General features: G+C 33.9%; 1 protein-coding gene across 2 annotated transcripts in view; it reads left to right on the top strand.

The window, feature by feature from the left end:
* The first annotated feature begins 1,312 nt into the window (after positions 1–1,312).
* LOC110097664 (cell differentiation protein rcd1) overlaps positions 1,313–17,948 on the top strand; it is a 26,262-nt gene continuing 9,626 nt past the window's right edge. Inside the window, exons 1-8 of one of the 2 annotated variants that reach the window (XM_028699543.1) lie at positions 1,313–1,549; positions 1,661–1,815; positions 2,351–2,434; positions 3,252–3,335; positions 3,423–3,512; positions 3,592–3,634; positions 4,427–4,533; positions 4,605–4,700. In XM_028699543.1, coding sequence (XP_028555376.1) covers positions 1,447–1,549; positions 1,661–1,815; positions 2,351–2,434; positions 3,252–3,335; positions 3,423–3,512; positions 3,592–3,634; positions 4,427–4,533; positions 4,605–4,700 — 762 coding nt within the window. In that variant the 5' untranslated portion in view covers positions 1,313–1,446. The remainder of the gene's footprint in view (positions 1,550–1,660; positions 1,816–2,350; positions 2,435–3,251; positions 3,336–3,422; positions 3,513–3,591; positions 3,635–4,426; positions 4,534–4,604; positions 4,701–17,948) is intronic. The other variant, XM_020824172.2, reaches the window with a different exon arrangement.

Here is a 17,948-nt window from a genome sequence, read left to right as displayed (position 1 = left end):
AATTAGCTCGAAGATTGCTTTAAAATGTATTTATTAAGTTTTTAATAAGCAAATTAAATATTTTATCAATTATAATATAGCCAAATAACTAATATGAAAATAAGAACAATACAACAAAAAAATCATTTAATAATGAATATAATTTGGGTAAAAAAATAATGAATAATTGTGTATTAAGATATACCTCAAAGTAATTAGATTTATTTTAGAGTAGTAATTAGGTAAGAATATTCTAACTAAAATTTGGTCAATATGAGCTTTAAAATTCTTGAAATTATTTTAAGATGAGTATAATTTATAAATAATCAATAAATAAGGCAAGTGTATCACACAAATTTTTTCTTTATTGCATTAATATACTTTATGCAATTTTATTTTATTTTATCATTTTGAAGGAAAAGAAATACAAAGTAAAATTTTAAGGGATTTCAAACACTTTAAAAAATATATTTTTTCTTCATTTAGAAATCTCTTAAATTATATGATTTTCAAATCCCACCATATGCCTCTTTCTGATTCCAACCTTCACCACATTAAAAAAAAATCACGTATTACCAGTGGACTTTCTGCCAGATATCAAAAATTTTCGGGGGATTTCGACAAAAAGTTTTCAATGGCAAGAATACATTAAAATAAAATATTAAAATTAGTAATTAATTAAATTTATTGTTTTAATTAATCATTAAAATAAGTTATTAAATTAACAATTGATTATCATAATTTATTAAATTAATAATTAATTAAAATAAGTTATGAAATAATTAATTAATATATGTTTTTACATAAATTTTTAAATATGCCAGAAATTTTGCTAGAAAGTCGCAAGAAATCTACTGGAAAATCTGCCTGAAAATCAATTGGAAATATTTCATCTTAATACGTTGAAAAATATTCCGCTGGAAAGCCACCGAAAAATTCGTCAGTGATGAACGATTTTTCTATAGTGCCACTATTGTTAGCCCTGTCACCTTTCTTCCTTCCACTATTGCCATTATCTATCATCGATTGTCAATATTGTTTTCATTAATATCAATTGACGTTGTATGCCGCCTAATGTCGTCACTAACTATCCGTCATCATTTGTTCCCATTTTTATTTTTATTCCAATGAATTAAAAATATCTCATAATAAAAAATGTTTTTAATATTATATAATTTAAATGTAAAGATATTTTACTCTCTCTCTCCCTATATATATATATTAAAAACTCCCTTTAAAATGAGTATAATATATTAAAAATTAATCAAATTTTATATTCACAATGGTTCGATAAACTATAAAATGAGTATTCCTTTTTGTCCCGTTCACATCCCGATTATTTCGGAAGATTTTCGCATCTTCTTCCCTACCAGACCAGAGTCTCTCTTTCTCTCTCACACACACTCTCTCTCTCTCTGTTCCTTCTAGCGATTCCGAAGAGAAAGATGGCAGTCACGGCCTGAGTTAATGGCGGATTTTGGATGCGGATTTGAAGAATCATTTCCACAAGAAGAGGAGCCATTGGAGGAAAGGAGCCTCAACCTCCTGAAAGACTCCAAAATCGATCAAGGTAAGCTGTTTCCTCTTCTACCGCTTCTATTCCTTCTTCTTTATTCCTTTTCCTCTTCTTAAACATACTTTAATGACGTATTTGGTTGCTTTAATCCGTTCATCTTTCTAGCTTTTGCGGAGGCAAAGGAGAAGAAAAAAGGAGGGAAGAAGCATAAGGTGAAATGGATGAGGAGGCCGATGGTGATGCCCGAAGCCATTCTCGAGTTTCTTGACGAAAACCTCCGTGAAAATGCCATTAGATACCTTAGCAACTTCCTCATCGAGGTGTATTTCCATTTCTTATTCCATTAATTTCTCTGTTCTCCTAGTTCCGTTCCTTTTCTAGCTATTCTAGTTTTGTTGCAGTGGTTGTTTCTTTCTTGGATACTTGACATGAATATATTTGCCTTTTTAAAAGAAATATTGGTTTCTTTTTCTTTTTTCTGATTTTTTTCTTGGATACTTTTTTTTTTTGTTTTAATTTTTTCTTGGATAGTTGACATGCATATATTCAGACTTTTTTGTTGTTTGAAAAAAATAAAGATAGATTTATAGATTGTTAACCTTGTGTTAGCTACAAATAAATTAATCAGTTGGGACTTGGGAGTCTACAGTTTAATAATTATGGAACTGTTCTGTTCATTGTTCTTTTATCTGACCTCAGCTGTAGAGGAAATAGCAATTCCACTCAGCCTGGATTTGGATTATCTCCAATTATTTTGGTAATTGCGCATGATAATTGGAAAGAATCTGAATTTATTCAGGCCTTATTCAATATTTTGTTTTTTGGGTTTTAATTTTATGATGGTTTTCGCTACAGAAAAGGGAGGAAGATCCATGTATGTACAACCGTGCTGGATTTTTGTTGTATTTTTCCTGTGGTACGATGGCTACTTTGCTACAGGTCATTAAACTTTTTTGAATTATTATTCCACAACATTGCTACAGGTCATTGAAAATGCCATTAGATACCTTAGCAACTTCCTCATCGAGGTCTATTTCCATTTCTTGAGTTTCATGAATAAATTATTGGTTAATTCATTTGAGCATTATATTTTAGACATTTTCTTCGCCCATTTGTCCTCAGTCTTTTCTCATGTTTTGATTCTTCCACGGGCATTTATTTTCTGAACTTTTGCTTAGGTTTTAACAAAATCTGAGTTCTTAAGACTTTTCTTTATTCAGCTGGTTGAATTTTTTCGCTAATATTTCTTTATTTTTAATTATATATTATTGTCTTATTCCATTTATTTCTTCTGTTCTTCTAGTTCCGTTCCTTTTATAGCTATTCTAGTTTTGTTGCAGTGGTTTTTTCTTTCTTGGATACTTGACATGAATATATTTGCCTTTTTAAAAGAAATACGGGTTTCTTTTTCTTTTATCTGATTTTTTTCTTGGATACTTGACATGCATATATTCAGACTTTTTTGTTGTTTGAAAAAAATAAAGTAAGATTTATAGATTGTTAACCTCGTTTTAGCTACAAATAAATTAATCAGTTGGGTGTCTACAGTTTAATAATTATGAAATTGTTCTGTTCATTGTTCTCTTCTCTGACCTCAGCTGTATAGGAAATAGCAATTAAACTCAGTCTGGATTTGGATTATCTCCAATTATCTTGGTAATTGCTCATGATAATTGGAAAGAATCTGAATTTATTCAGGACTTATTATATTTATTTTGTTTTTTGGGTTTTAATTTTATTACTGTTTTCGCTACAGAAAAGGGAGGAAGATCCATGTAATTACAACCGTGCTGGTTTTTTGTTGTATTTTTCCTGTGGTACGATGGCTACATTGCTACAGGTCATGAAACTTTTTGTGATCTTGAGTTTCTTGGTACGGTGCTTACTGTACTGAAATGTGATAGAAAGTTTATGGGGTCCAACGCAGGAGGTAGTGAGTTTTTACAGAATGATGTCGGAACAAGCACTAAATGTGAGATCCATCAAGCGTCTTGCTAATGTTCTTACTCTTTTCCAGGTTAGCTTTTCTTGAGTCTTATTTTATATTTTGTTAGTACTTATTTGTTATTAATATGTTGAGTAGATTTTTCTGGCAGTGTATTGCATCTAATAATGGAACAAGACAGAAGTTCGTTGATGGTAAGACTTCCTAGTTCTTAGAATTGTTTGGCATTTGATTTTTTAGCTTTAAATTTAAGTTTTCAAATTTTATTTTGAAATGATATATCAGATAAAATATGCCCGAAAATATATAGCAAATAAATAATATGACTGAGTTGATGGAATGCTAATTTTTTCTTTGAAATATTTTCTTATGTTTAATTTGTCTAGATTAGTTTGTCCGATAAATCATCAGGTTTTACTTTTCTTGAATTCACGCTGGTTATGTGTAGATATTCTCTTATATTTTATATTTTTCCGTTGCAATTAGATGTCAATCTGATTCCATTATTCTCTGAAATATGATAAAGAAGTGTAGATATTCAGTACTACAGTAGCATCCATTAGTTGATTGGTTCTGAAAACTGAGTGAAAGAAATATGAGAATCTAATGAATGATTTACATCAATGTCATTTTATGCTATTTATTCCACTGGTCAACAAATTCACCCTAAAATATTAACCCTTTACATAAATTTACTTTTTGGCTAGAATTTTTATCGCTAAAGATGGAGTTTCTCATATTTTAATTCTTATCTCTTCTATTTGCAAGCGTCTTTCTTGCAAAGTTTTCATCTCAATTAAAACATTTTAGTAATTATAAAAGGTTACCCATTAATAAAGATTCTGTCAATATAGGGTATTGGAAATGGATGATATACTTACACCCTATGTAAATCTTCAATTATCACTAAAGATGGGGTTTCTAGCAAAATATTTTCATTTTGCTACATCCTATATGGTTTTATTTAGATGCTCTATCTGTTGCAGCCTGCATTCCAGATTACTTGATCCCCTTGATACAGTTCGACTGCACAATAGATGTGTTTGATAACATTCGTGCTATTGCCCTTTCAGTTATTGGAATTTTATGCCAGGTAACGTGCTTTCTAGATGCTTACTTCATAGAGTAAAATCTTGTAGTAGTTTTTCATTTTTTTTAATGAAGGCTGGAGAACCGTTTGTCATTGATTGGGCTATTAGAAGTGATGTCGCTGAACTCTGCCACACCATTTTGGCGACTGCAAGCGAGCTTAACAAAGTGGTAGTGTGGTTTTTTTCCCCATTGTTTTTCCTTTATTATCTTTTGAACTTCTTTATCAATCTCCACATTTTCAGTCTTTATCCATTCTACGTTTTTATGTTATATAAATGTTATTGACTCTGCATTATCACTGTATATAACAATAGTTGCCAGTGTGAGCTAATGAGCAACGGATCAATATAAAAAGTAAAGGAAATAAAATTAATCTTTTCGAAACACATATTAACAATAGTTTAATTTCCCGCTTAATATTAGATTTTAAAATTTAAAAGCTTTTTTAACTCATGAATTATACTGAAGCTAGTAATGAAAGAGAATCAAAACCTTTGTGCAAATATAATATTACGTTCTAAAACACTTCTCATGTGCAATATTTTACAATGGTTTGCAGCTCAAAAACTATTACACTCTAACACATCTCTCATGTGCAAGCCCATTTATTTTGATAGCAGGGGTTAAAAGTAGGATGGGTTTGCTGAATCTCAGGACTTATTCACTATTCAGGGTAAATATAACATTTTTCTTCTCTGCAGTGGTTGTCCTAACTTTTAAAAGTGTGTCATTTTCTATAATACCCAAATTTTGTCAAAAAGTAAGCATATGATTTGCCCCAAATGACTGGCCAGTCATCCAGGCCAGATATAGAAACAAAAAAAATGAGGGCAAGAAGTCTAAGGAACTTCATGATATTTTGCATCTGATCTCATAAGTGATGGATAAAATGACATCTATGGTGAAGTCTTCTACTAGTAGTGGACCTAGATCTGAATTTATCAGTGAAGTGAATCGACATTTGAAATTATTTTAGACTTTTAAACCTCTAGCTTCAAAGGTTCAAGTGATCCAATAATAGTTAAAGATTGGTTGCTGAAGATAGGGAAGATGCTAGATGGTATGATTTGAGCTGAGAATAGGAGGGTAGTATTGGCCACATTTGTTCTAGAAGGAGAGGATGAAAGATGATGGCCAGTGCAACATAGAGAGAAATTTGGATTGATGTCTATCACCAGCATACAATGAGATGATTTTGTGAGAGTATTTAGAGACTAGTTTATTCCTCTTTCAACCAGACTAGTTCTGAAATACAAATTCTTCAATTTGACTCAAGGGTTCAAAAATAGTTATGCGATATGAAACAAAGTTCACTTTCCTATCCCACTATGCACCTCATTATGTCAGCACTCAAGAGGAAAAATGCAACAAATTTTTGAGAGGCCTCAGGGATCAATTGAGATTAGCATTGGCACCTTTTCATATCAATGAATTCTCAGTCCTCATAGAGAGAGCCATAATGATTGCAAATGAGCTGAACTTCTCTAAGCACAGTTATGAGCAACAAATAGGAGAAGGGAAGATGTTGGAAAAAGGGGATCAATTTAGATGATGAGGACATTAGAAATCTACGGCTACGATCGTGTCTATTTATTTTAATCTATTTTATGTATTTGATTTATTATTGTTCATTTTCCCTTTCTACCCTCACTTGAGGGCTTTGTCTTATGTATGCCCTAGGGGCAATTGTGTCTTTGTTATTTCCCTTTCATGTATTTGGCTATTTAAAGCCACCCTCTTCCTTTGGAGAGGTTAATGAATGAATGAGAAGAAAATTTCTGCACATGTGTTCTTTGGAGAGTTGTGAGAGTTCTAGGAGAGAGAGCTTTGGAGAAATCCCTAGGGAGGGAAATGGGATCACCCACCAACCTTAGAGATGACCGGGTTCGTGGTTCTTCTTCCTTACCTTTCTTTCGTTCTTTTTTTTCCTTTCCCCTCCCCTCCTTCCCCCATCAAGCCACCAACATCCCCATTTAATCCCCAACCTCCTAGCCGTCGGATTCCCTAACCACAATCCATCTTGTCTCCGACCAACCCCCACCACCAAACCATTCAACCCACAAGCCCTATTCTAAACCGCCAGCCACCGCTTTGCTTTCCCCTCCCTCATCAATTGCCATTACAACTTTCCTAAATTAGCCCGACATATTTAAGGTAACTCATATAATTACAAATTCAAATCTATTTGAATTTGAAATTATTACCTAAATACAAATCCTATTTTAGGAAAGTTTTCAAATCCCTTCCTATTTGAATTTTTAAATTAAATTGGGATGAGATATTTCTTCCCAAATTTAATTCCTTAAATCAAGAAGGCATTAAATGTTTTCTTAAACTCTCCCTTGCCCCCTCATGCCGCTGGCCCCTTTCCCATCTACTTTCCTTTTCTCTCCCAAAACTCCTCTAAGGAAAGAATTGGAAGCTTACCTAGTTTAGATCCTCTTAAATTTGGAAAGTTTTCAAACTCCAAATTCAAATTTATTTGAATTTGAATCCTTTCCTAAATTAAGAAGGATTCAATTCGGGAACTTTCCTATTATCCCAAATCTGAATTTATTTAGAAGTTTCCCTTTAAATATCTTTCCAAATTAATCACACCCATGATTGGAAAGAATTCAAATCCCCATTAAATTTCTCATGCATGGCTGGCCTTCCCCTTTTTCCTGCTATCATATTAATTTCCCTGAAATTAAGTCCTCAATCATCCCGTAACTCTCCTCAGCCCTGGCTGTCCTGGATGTCTTTCCCAAGCCTTCCACCTCTTGGTTTTGTTCCTCTATTGGATTTTTGAGTGCTATCCAAATTTTTGGGCACAATCTTCACACAGCCTAAGAAATTCCAGATTTTCATCTTGCTGTCCATGCCGTTACCAACTGCTGTCTTGCACCCTGGGAGGTCTGAAATTGCCGTTCAAGAAGTCTCCAGTAGCCTATAATAGCTGCCCAAGGTTTATACAAGTGTTAGAGATTGCTGTCCAGAATTTCCCAGTGTCAAAGTTGCTGTCCAGCAGTTGTATCCATCTCCTATTGCTGTTCCGCTGGTTTTAAAATCAGATTGCTATCCAAAGACATCAAGAAGAATCAAAGGTTGTTGTCTACTTCCTCTCAAGCACATAAACATCACACCGGAGCTTTGTTCAGCATATTTATTTGGGTGATCTTTCTTCCTATTCTTTATCTTTTAAATGTTCTCAATCGTAGCTCTAATTGATTCATGAAAAGTCGTGTTATTTATTAGGAGTTGTGTGAGAGATCCTTCATAGCACTACTCTTATTGTTAGATTAGGGATTTCTTGTTGAAACTCACCTAGTATACAACGTCAAGAGTAATTGATTATCTTGTGGCTTTTACTTTTTGCAAGTGACTTGGCCTAAGCTTTTGTTACCGCTCTTTGTATTTTATTTCTTTGTCTAAGTCACCCTAAAGCTTTAGTTAACTTGCTCTTAATCATCAAGCGTGCAACATCCTTATTTAAATCGTATTTTCATATATGTCCTGCATCATCTGGTATCAGAGCATGGCTAGCATAGGCTACACATGCTAGGAAATCATCCTAGGGAGCTACATAATCATTCTTAGTCGTCATTGCATGCATATCACCGTATATAACATTTTAAATCATTGATTACTTTGCTGTCCAGTAAAAATCTGCACACTTTAGGAAGTTTTAAAGGTGTCAATTGCAAATCTTTGTGTTGTCCTTGCACCTTAGGATCCCTATATCCTTTACCCACTCAACTACTTCCTGTGTAAGCTGAAGTTTAGCATGATATCCCACTTTGAGTTTGCTGTCCACTCATTTTCTGCACCTTCTAGTAATATTTTGGAGAGTCTAGCTTCGCTTTAGGTGCTGTTCCCTATCTAGATTTATCCCCAAGTGTTGCCAGGCTCTGTCCAATGGACCCCATTGGGCTTCAAAAGAAGCTAGATAACCTAGTTAATATAGTGGGCTCTATAACTAAAACGATGAAGGAGAAACATGTTGACATTCCCCGCTTTAGGTATGTGCACCAGTCGGTCAATCATGTCAGTCGGAAGGTTACCCATTCTATTTATCAACCTAGTCATGAATCCAAGCTGCAACAATCTCACTTAGAGTCACATAACCGTCTGCCCACCTTTGATGGTTCCTCGGATCTTTACTTCTTTAAGGAATGGGTTAGACAGTTAGAAGACTATTTTGAAACACATGATTTTCCTGAGTCCCACCGGGTGAACATTGCTAAGGCTCGCCTAAACGGTCGTGCTTGCCAATTTTGGATGAGGGTAGAAGATCATAGAGAGTTTCGTGGTGAATACCCTATTTCTGATTGGAAAAGCATGAGACGAGAACTTGAGTTAAAATATCTCCCTCTCCCACCTTACACTCACTTACCCCAACACCTAGTGATTTTCATCTAGAAAACCATCCTGCCTCTTTTGTTGGGACAAACCGTGGACATCACTGTGGTCAAGACCACCCATACTTTAGTGACATCATGGTTGTTGCCCCACCCTGTAGGTCTCCGCCTAGCCTTGATGGTCGACCCTCTATTGGATCTTCTGTTCGATCGGTCACATATGACTTCCCATTTGGGCCGACTCCTAGCCATCCCAATCAGAAAATGTCCCTTGAACCTAAAATTGAGTGCATCCATTTTGTGGATGCTAACGATATCATTGATGACGAGTATTTCTTTGATGATGAAACTGAATTGATTGAATTAGACCCTGATGTATGAGATTTAGAACCTTTGAGCATTGATACCTTAGCCCATCCTAATCCTAGTCTCATCAAGGATATCCTGTTGGATAAGGTCTGTCCGGATGATATTAATTTGACCCCAAAAGAAACTGATCTGACCTTGAGCATATTGAAATTAAATTTGGAAGATAGTAATATGAATCTGAATTATTCTGAGCTTAATTTGGGAGATGAACATTCTCTTGTTTTATTGGAATCTGTTTTAGGAGTTGCTCCTTTAGACTTATATTTGAAAGAGTGGGTCTATCTTGATCGAACTTATCTAACCATTCCATGTACCGACTTTAATGTTAGAGAGAGTATTGGCCCTTATTTTCATGTCACCTCTCTATCTGTTGTGCCCACTTCTATTCTGGACACTCTACCCCATCTTTTGAGTCTCATACCTGCTGGTGACTCCTTGGGCTATCCCATCTGGTTGTGAGTCAGGACTCATCATCTTATCATGTTCATGATTCCTCCGTTATGTTCTCCATATTCTTGTCCTTCCCTATTAAGGATCACCTCTCTCCTAGTTGGATAAATTTGCTAGATTACCATGCTACTCCTACGAGACTACCTATGACCCTAGCTAAAACTCTCTATGGGGATACTCTTTCGGCTAAGGATGTCTTCATTGCTCCTCCTACACCCGTTCCCTTAAACATGAAAATCTTATGTCCTCTTATTTTGTGTTTGATCCATCTTTATTCATATCTATGTGTGCTTGTGAGTCAGTATGTGTGTGTATGTTTTTGTCCAAAATTTCCCTCCGTTTAAAACTTTGTGTGAGTCCACAATCCATGTCAATCATCATGCACATCAAGTCTCTTGCATTCTCATTTGCATTGCATCTGCATGATTTACATAAAGAAATTGCATGCAAAATGGAGCAGAGCAACATTAATTATAAGCTTCTTGTTGATTTAAACAAAGATTTAAAACCTTAGAGGTTGGTGACTCAGTGATGGTGCGGATTCGCCTGGAACGGTTCCCGCAAGGAACTGTTAGGAAGTTACTTGTGAACTTCCCATTAGGATTACTTGTGAACTCAAGTATTTCCCATTAGGAGGGAGTATTGTTAGACCGGTCCAATTGGTCCCACGGGACCGACCCGTGCGAAACTAACGGAGAAGTTCTGCCTCCGGTATTCCCGATCTGATCGCCCAGGTCTGACAGTGCTGCTTAGGATGGTTTTTGAAGGGAGTTAGGAGGGAAATTTCAAAATATGGGTTGTTTAGAGATTTCTTTTTGAATTGTATGCATTAAATAGTTTATTTTCCTATGGTTATGGCATCTTGAATTTGGCTGAAATTTGAGATCTCTTAGGTTTTTGTTCTCTTGCGGCGTCTAGAGATTTGGGAGAGATAGATCATCCTCTCGAATAGAGGATCAATTGTATTTTGGTATTTTCCGTTTCTATTTCATCAAATAATATAAATTATCTATTGTTTTTATGGTTTGTGTGGATTTTGTGGAGATTTCTCGCTGTTTTCCAAAAATTGCTAGGAAATTCTTGAGATCTTCAAGTGTTTCCTATCACTAACTTTATATGATGTACATCAATCTATTGTAGGAAATGCGTTAGATCTTGTATAAAGCATCCTATCAACAACTTTATGTATGACAAGTTAGCTCCAACCTATCAATAGGGCATGATAGGTTTCAAAAGGTAATAGACCTATTGGATGTAATTGAATTTTCTCTACTAAATCCAACAATAATGGAAGTTTGAATAGATTTAAAACATGGTTGATGGATAACGGTTTCACCCAGTCCTATAGGATAGATAATGGGGAGATGTTTGCCCTGGTTGCTAAATTTAACTCCATATATGCACTTTTATCTTACTCAACTAACTTGGATTGATCCCTACACAAACTTGGTATTTAAAATGCTTTTATGAATCTTGAAGAAGGCTATATGATCATTCTTTATGGCTTTAAGAGTTTAAGAGTCATGTTAATGTTAGCAAAGTTTGCAAGTTTGGAAAATTCTTATATGGTATTAAATAATCACTACTTGCATGATTTAATCGATTATCAAGGGTGATTAAGGTGCATGTATTTTAAATGTCAAACTGATCACACTATGTAAAACATGTCAGATTACAAAATCGACATATTAATTGCTTATGTTGATGATATTATTCATACAAAAAAAGACGAGAGAAATAATTAATTTATGAGTCTTTTGGCAAAAAATTTGAGACTATAGGTTTGAGATAGCTTCAATATTTTCTTGATATAAAATTTTTTCGATCAAGGAATGACATCTCCATATCTCAACAAAGCATGTTTTAATATCTTTAAAGAAACTAAGATGATGGGATGCAAACCAATCGACACACATAAGTTCTCAAATATTAATATGGGTATTAGAATGGAAGTCCTCTTACCGATAAAGTAAGCTATTAGGGACTTGTGAAAAAAAAAATGATTTATATAACACATTCCATACCATATACCAATTAGTATGGCTAGCAAATTTAAAAATAATCCCACAAAAACGCGTAGGGGTTTGTTTTTCGAATCCTTAACATCTTAAAAACCTTGAAAAATGACTTTATCATGACAAAGATGTGTAAATGTTCATTGATGCAGATTGGGCAAGTTCTATCAACAATAGGAGATCAACTATGCACATATGTATGCGAGAAGTTAGTGATATGAGAAGCAAGAAACAAGCTTTTGTGGCAAGAAGTAGTGCTGAAGAGAATTTAGGGCTTTGTCATGTGGGTTCTGTAAGAAATATGGTAAGAGAGATTGCTCAAAGAATTAGAAAGATCATCAAATAATTTAATAGAATTATTGCATGGTAATCAAAGTGTAATACCCACAGGTTCAATTCTCATCATAAAACAACTACAAGACTCTCATGAGCCTGCTGTTTTTAATATATTTATATAAATAGTAGTTAAATTGATATTATGCTCTAAAATATCCGATAAAATATATTTTCAAGTTATTTTGATATTTGAAAAATGTTATAATTATTTGGTTATGAAATAGAGGTAAGGCTCCTTAAAATTTTATAAGTAATATTTTGACCTGCAATATTCAAATAATATTTCTGAAGTTTTTATGAGTTTGATTTGTAAATTGTCTTCACTATATCATAGGTAGTATTGTGCTCTATCTACAACTATTTTTCTCTATTTTATGGGCATTGTAAATATAAAAAACAAAAAGTTACTTATTTAATTAAAATTTCTTAAGAAATTGACACATGTCAATACAAGTGAGTTTTTTTAAACCAGCATGTGTTTTTCAAACCGATTTCACCATAGCATTTTAGACTAAAATACTATTTTATGGATATTTTTTATAATTTTTAAAGCTCTGAATTTGAAGATATAAAAAAATTTATATAAATATTATGCTAAAAATTAAACAATTCGCATTATTATATTTCTACCCTTAGCTTTCTTCCCTTATAAAAATCCCATTCCACTTCCATGAAATCAAAAAGCCATTTTATTTCTTCTTACCCGGAGGAGAAAAGGGGGAGGAAAAGAGAGAGAATGAAGAGAGAAAGCTAGGGTTTGTGGGTCTTAAAATTATTTTCGTCAAATGGGCTAATTGAAAAAATTGTTCGGCTCGATATAAGCTACTGTTACCTTATTTCTGATTTCAATAAAATTTTTATTGTGTATTCTCTAAATTTTAATTTGGATTCATGCCGTGCAGGTCGGCTATGGAAGTCATACATTTATGAAGAGATTTGATGGAGAAATATAGAGAAAATAAGGAGGATCTACATATGATATTTATTGATTTAGAAAAAACATATGATAAAGTTCCAAGAGAAGTGCTATGGAGAGTTCTTGAAAGGAAAGGAGTTAACAACGCTTATATTCAAATCATTAAAGATGTGTATGTAGGAGCTATTACTTGTGTTCAAACACAAGGTGGTTTGACCAAGTATTTCCCTATTTCGGTTAGGTTACATCAAGGATCTGCCTTAAGCCCATATCTTTTTGCTTTATTCATGGATGTTCTCACTAGACATTTGCAAGAGGATGTACCTTGGTTTGTTGATAAGACTAGAGAGAGAGTTGAAGATAAACTTAAATTATTAAGGTCAACCTTAGAGTCTAAAGGTTTTCGCTTGAGTAGATCTAAAATGGAATATATGGAGTGAAATTTTAGTAGTCATAGACCTGGTGAAGGGATTGTGACTTTGGGCGATCAAGTCATTAATAAGAGTACACGTTTTAGATATTTTGGATCTATTGTTCAGAGTGATGGTAAAATAGATGGGGAGATTATCAACAGAATTCAAGTTGGATGGTTGAAGTGGAGGAATGCATCGGGCTTGTTGTGTGATAAAAAGGTACCCCTCAAACTTAAGGGAAAATTCTATAAGATGATGGTGAGGCCTGCAATGCTTTATGGTGCCGAATGTTGACCATTAAAAGAGAAGCATAATACTAAGTTAAGTGTGGCAGAGATGAGGATGCTAAGGTGGACGAGTGGCTTTACCCTTAGAGATAGGATACAAAATGAGCATATACGTGAAAAGGTTGGAGTAGCTCTAGTAGAAGATAAGATTAGAGAGAGTCGTCTTAGATGGTTTGATCACATAAAACGGAGGCCTTCCGATGACCCGGTTAGGAAAGTAGAGGTATTAGTTTTGAATTATGTTAAGAAAGGTAGATGCAGACCTAAGAAGACTTGGTTAGAAAATATTAGAAATGATCTTTCTTTATTAGATTTAAACGGGAATTTGACTTTTAATAGGACACAATGGAGAAAAAGGATTCATGTAGCCGACCCCACGTAGTTGGGATAAAGGCTTGATGTTGATGTTGTATTTTTAAATGTAATAAAGATCTGAATTCAAATATTTGGATCATGTCTTATTGTTTTTCTTTCTTTGTTTTATTGTAACAGTTTCATCCTTTTTTTTGTTTTTATTTTGAAAAGTATTTATTTGGTGTTACTGGAAAATCATGGATTACTTTCTTTTTTTCTATATAAGCCTAGTTTGTATTCTACAATATATATAATTAAACTAATAATTTTTTTTCTTATTTTTTATATAATTTTTTGATGTATGTGCTTAGTAGTCAATGAATAAAAATGCCTCTTTGTGAGTCATCCCAAATAGCATCATTAAATGCTTCAAAAACCAAGGGCCAAGTACTATATAATTTCACCCAGTTTGTATTATGCCTCCACCAAGAATCCATGAGAGATCTCATTGGCAAAATCATTTCATACTATGTTGGATCCATTATAAAAGAATATATAGTTATTATTGAATTTTCCTTTCTTGAGCACCGTGGCTTCTTTACTTTAAATACTGTATTGGTATGATATGGCACTAAGGTAGACTACACAACACAAATATAATCCACTTAATATATCTAGAAGTCTTTCTCTCAACTTCTTTGTTTTGGAACATGTATTGCAGCTTGGAAGCTAATTCTCCTTACTTCTCCCAAATTGTGATGCTTCACCAATGTTAAATCCACTACATCAATACTTTATGTTGCACTTTTTAAGACATGCATATAGTCCACCAATTTTTATTCGTCCTTTTCTAACTTTAAGAGCATTAGCGTCACCTGAGAAACTATGTCCTGTAATATAGAGAGCACTTAAGGATATAAGATTCTTCCTCATATTTGGTAGGTACCTAAGCTCCAGAGATGAAATAATTGCACCATAATGTGTCCTCAACTTTATAGTGTTTGATCCATCAATCTTGCAGAAAACTCCATTTCTCATTTACAAGAAGCTACTAGAGGTTAACTCATACATGGAAAACATCTCTAAATCAGAACATGTGTGACTATAAAAATAAAAATAAAAAGGTGAGTCCATAATTGATTTTGTTTTACACCTATTTCAATCAATCTCCAATAGGGCATCATTCAAATCAGATTAATTTGCAATAGCACTTACATATATTCACTTCTCTTTATGGTTTTCATTTACTTTTTGCTATATTGTTTTCAAGATTAAGCAGCAACTCTTTATGTGCCCTTCTTCTTATGATGGATGTATGTGATCTCCTTGAATTTATCACAAAACTTACTGCCACTATGATTGTAAGGGTTGATGCAAATCTGAAAGTCCATACTCATCTATTTGTGTGAGCATGTTTAATTTTGAGTTCTTAGTTTCTTTTGCAAGTATGGTTTAAAATTGAGCAATTACAGGCTCGCCTCAGAGCAATTTAAAAAAGCAATGAGGCCAATGCATCACGCTTGCCAAATTAGGCTTATGCCTTAGTTGGGATGAGGCATGCTTCAGTGTAATTTTAACACAATTTTGAAGCTGTGTAAGCTTCAACAATTAAGGTTTAAGTAATTTTAAAATTTTTATTTATTTTATATATATATATATTTATATATATATATATATATATATATAGAGAGAGAGAGAGAGAGAGAGAGAGAGAGAGAAATTAAACTTATTATACCTAAACCAAATCAAACTTGAGAAGAACTGGATGACCTGCATGTTGCATGCCACAGGACTCTCACATTCGCATTTGATCCTACTATGTTGTTATCGTTGTTGGGCAACCATTGCTTCTCCTCTGTTGCCTCTCATCTTATTGTTGAAAACCCATTTCTTTATTTTTAGTGTAAGGAAGGAGAAAAAGCAATCTACCAACAATGGTTCTAGGAAGACCCTCTAAGTGATGAGACTAGAGGAGACTTTGAAATTCATAAATTCTAATCTTAATAAATATGGTTATGTTGAACTAGGAGTGGAAAAGACTATTTATTTAACATTATTTGTGGCCTTAATACAACTTTTTATAGTCTTACTTTGACTTCTTATGCTTTTACTTTAATATTAGTATGTTGTTTATTATTTCATATTTTTATTAATTTAAACGTTTAATTCTGAGGCTTACACCTCGCCTTCCGGAAAGATAATGCATCAATACTCAATTGTGCAATGTTAAACCTTGATTTTAAGTTTTCCTTTTATTTTAATGGTAACCATGCTTATAGTGATTATTCGTAAGATTGGGTTGTGTACTCTAATATCTTTATTGTTATTGGTTTGGTTTTGTTCCTTTGTAAGGAGTAGGATGCAAATCTATTCTAAAATGTGTAGCTTAAGAAATCACAATTATTGAAGCTAATAAGTCAATTGATCAAATTTATAAAAGTTTTTCCTTAGTGTGAAAGCAAAGCAAATTATATCTTTTGAAGATTATAAATCAATTGAACAAGTTGGTTTCTCCTTATCAAGTTTCTAAAGAAATCATCTCTACAAATTAAATTGAACTTGACTTTATTTTTGGGCTTTTAGACTTACAAATTTAGAAACAAAATTTTAGTGAAAAAGTGAAATTTTGTTAATTTCTTAAGCCATTTGTGTTAATTATCACAATTGGTATTTAAGCCATTTGTGTTAGATTTTTTTGAAGAGGTTATTTGTATATATATAAACAAATTATATTAATGCGGTTTACTTATTTTTAATTTTCTTTATCATCTCATCGTCTAGGAATATGTTATAAATTATTTTTAAAATTTATCTATGTTGCACGGATACTCCTATTTACGAGGCATGCTGTCTCGGACACGTGTCGGATACGGATACGCCTCCGATATGGCACGGATACGTGTCGGATACGGCTTTGTCGTGTCCAATTAAAATATTATTTAAATTTGATCAGACACGCGTATCGGATACGCGTGTCCTATTAAAAAAAATGGAGCCGCAATTTGCCCTATTCATTTCGGCTATACGCCATTTCTTCCCTTCATTGTTGAAAAACTTAATGCACATGCTCGATACCGCTAAGTACATGCTCGGTACCGTTCTATATCGCTAGGTACATTCTCGGTACTGCTCAGTACATGCTCGGTACCATTTAGTACATGCTCGGTACTGCTAAGTACATGCTTGGTACTGCTCAGTATATGCTCGGTACCTCTCAGTACATGCTCGGTACTGCTCAGTACATGCTCGGTACCGCTCAGTACATGCTCGGTACCGCTCAATATATGCTCGGTACTGCAAGGTACATACTCGGTACCACTCGGTATATTCCCATACAAACAACTTACGAACTTTAAAAACAAGCATAACTTCAGGTCGAACCCCTCCAGGGGGCAGCGCCCCCTTGGACCCCAGACAGACCGGTATATTGTTGTATTCATGTTGTCTTATTATTAGGATGTTTTGATTTCACTTCATATCAATTTAATTTAATTTATTCATATGCATGATTGGTTTGTTAGCAAAATGAGCTCTGCTGCTAGCGGGAGTGGATTAGGTGAAGGTTCAAAAGAGCTATATGTAGAAATTGATCAGCCGTTATGGATTCATGTTACAAAGTTAGGAAAAATATTTGGAGGAGGGAATGTGTCATTCAAATGCAATTATTGTGGTGGCATATACAAAGGATCTTATTCTAGGGTGAAGGCACATCTACTTAAAATTTCTAGTCATGGAATAAAAATGTGTCTTAAGATTACTACATCGCAGTTGATTGAAATGAACAGACTAGTTGATGAAGCTGAATCTAGGATCCAAATGACACTCCCTAAAGAGATACCCTTGCCATCTACTCATGGCTCATCCCACATTTCTTCCTCATCTGTGAGAGTTGATCAAGCTTTATCATTTAGAAGTGAAGGATATGAAACAAAAAAAAGAAGAGTGGCCATTAGTCCTCTAGAGAAGACTTTTAATTTGCAGCAGCGAGAGGAATTG

Source organism: Dendrobium catenatum, unplaced genomic scaffold, assembly GCF_001605985.2.
Source record: "Dendrobium catenatum unplaced genomic scaffold, ASM160598v2 fragScaff_scaffold_1338, whole genome shotgun sequence".
In the NCBI taxonomy this organism is placed as follows: domain Eukaryota; kingdom Viridiplantae; phylum Streptophyta; class Magnoliopsida; order Asparagales; family Orchidaceae; genus Dendrobium; species Dendrobium catenatum.
The sequence above is the reverse complement of the archived record's forward strand: the minus strand, read 5'-3'. Positions and strand labels throughout refer to the sequence as shown.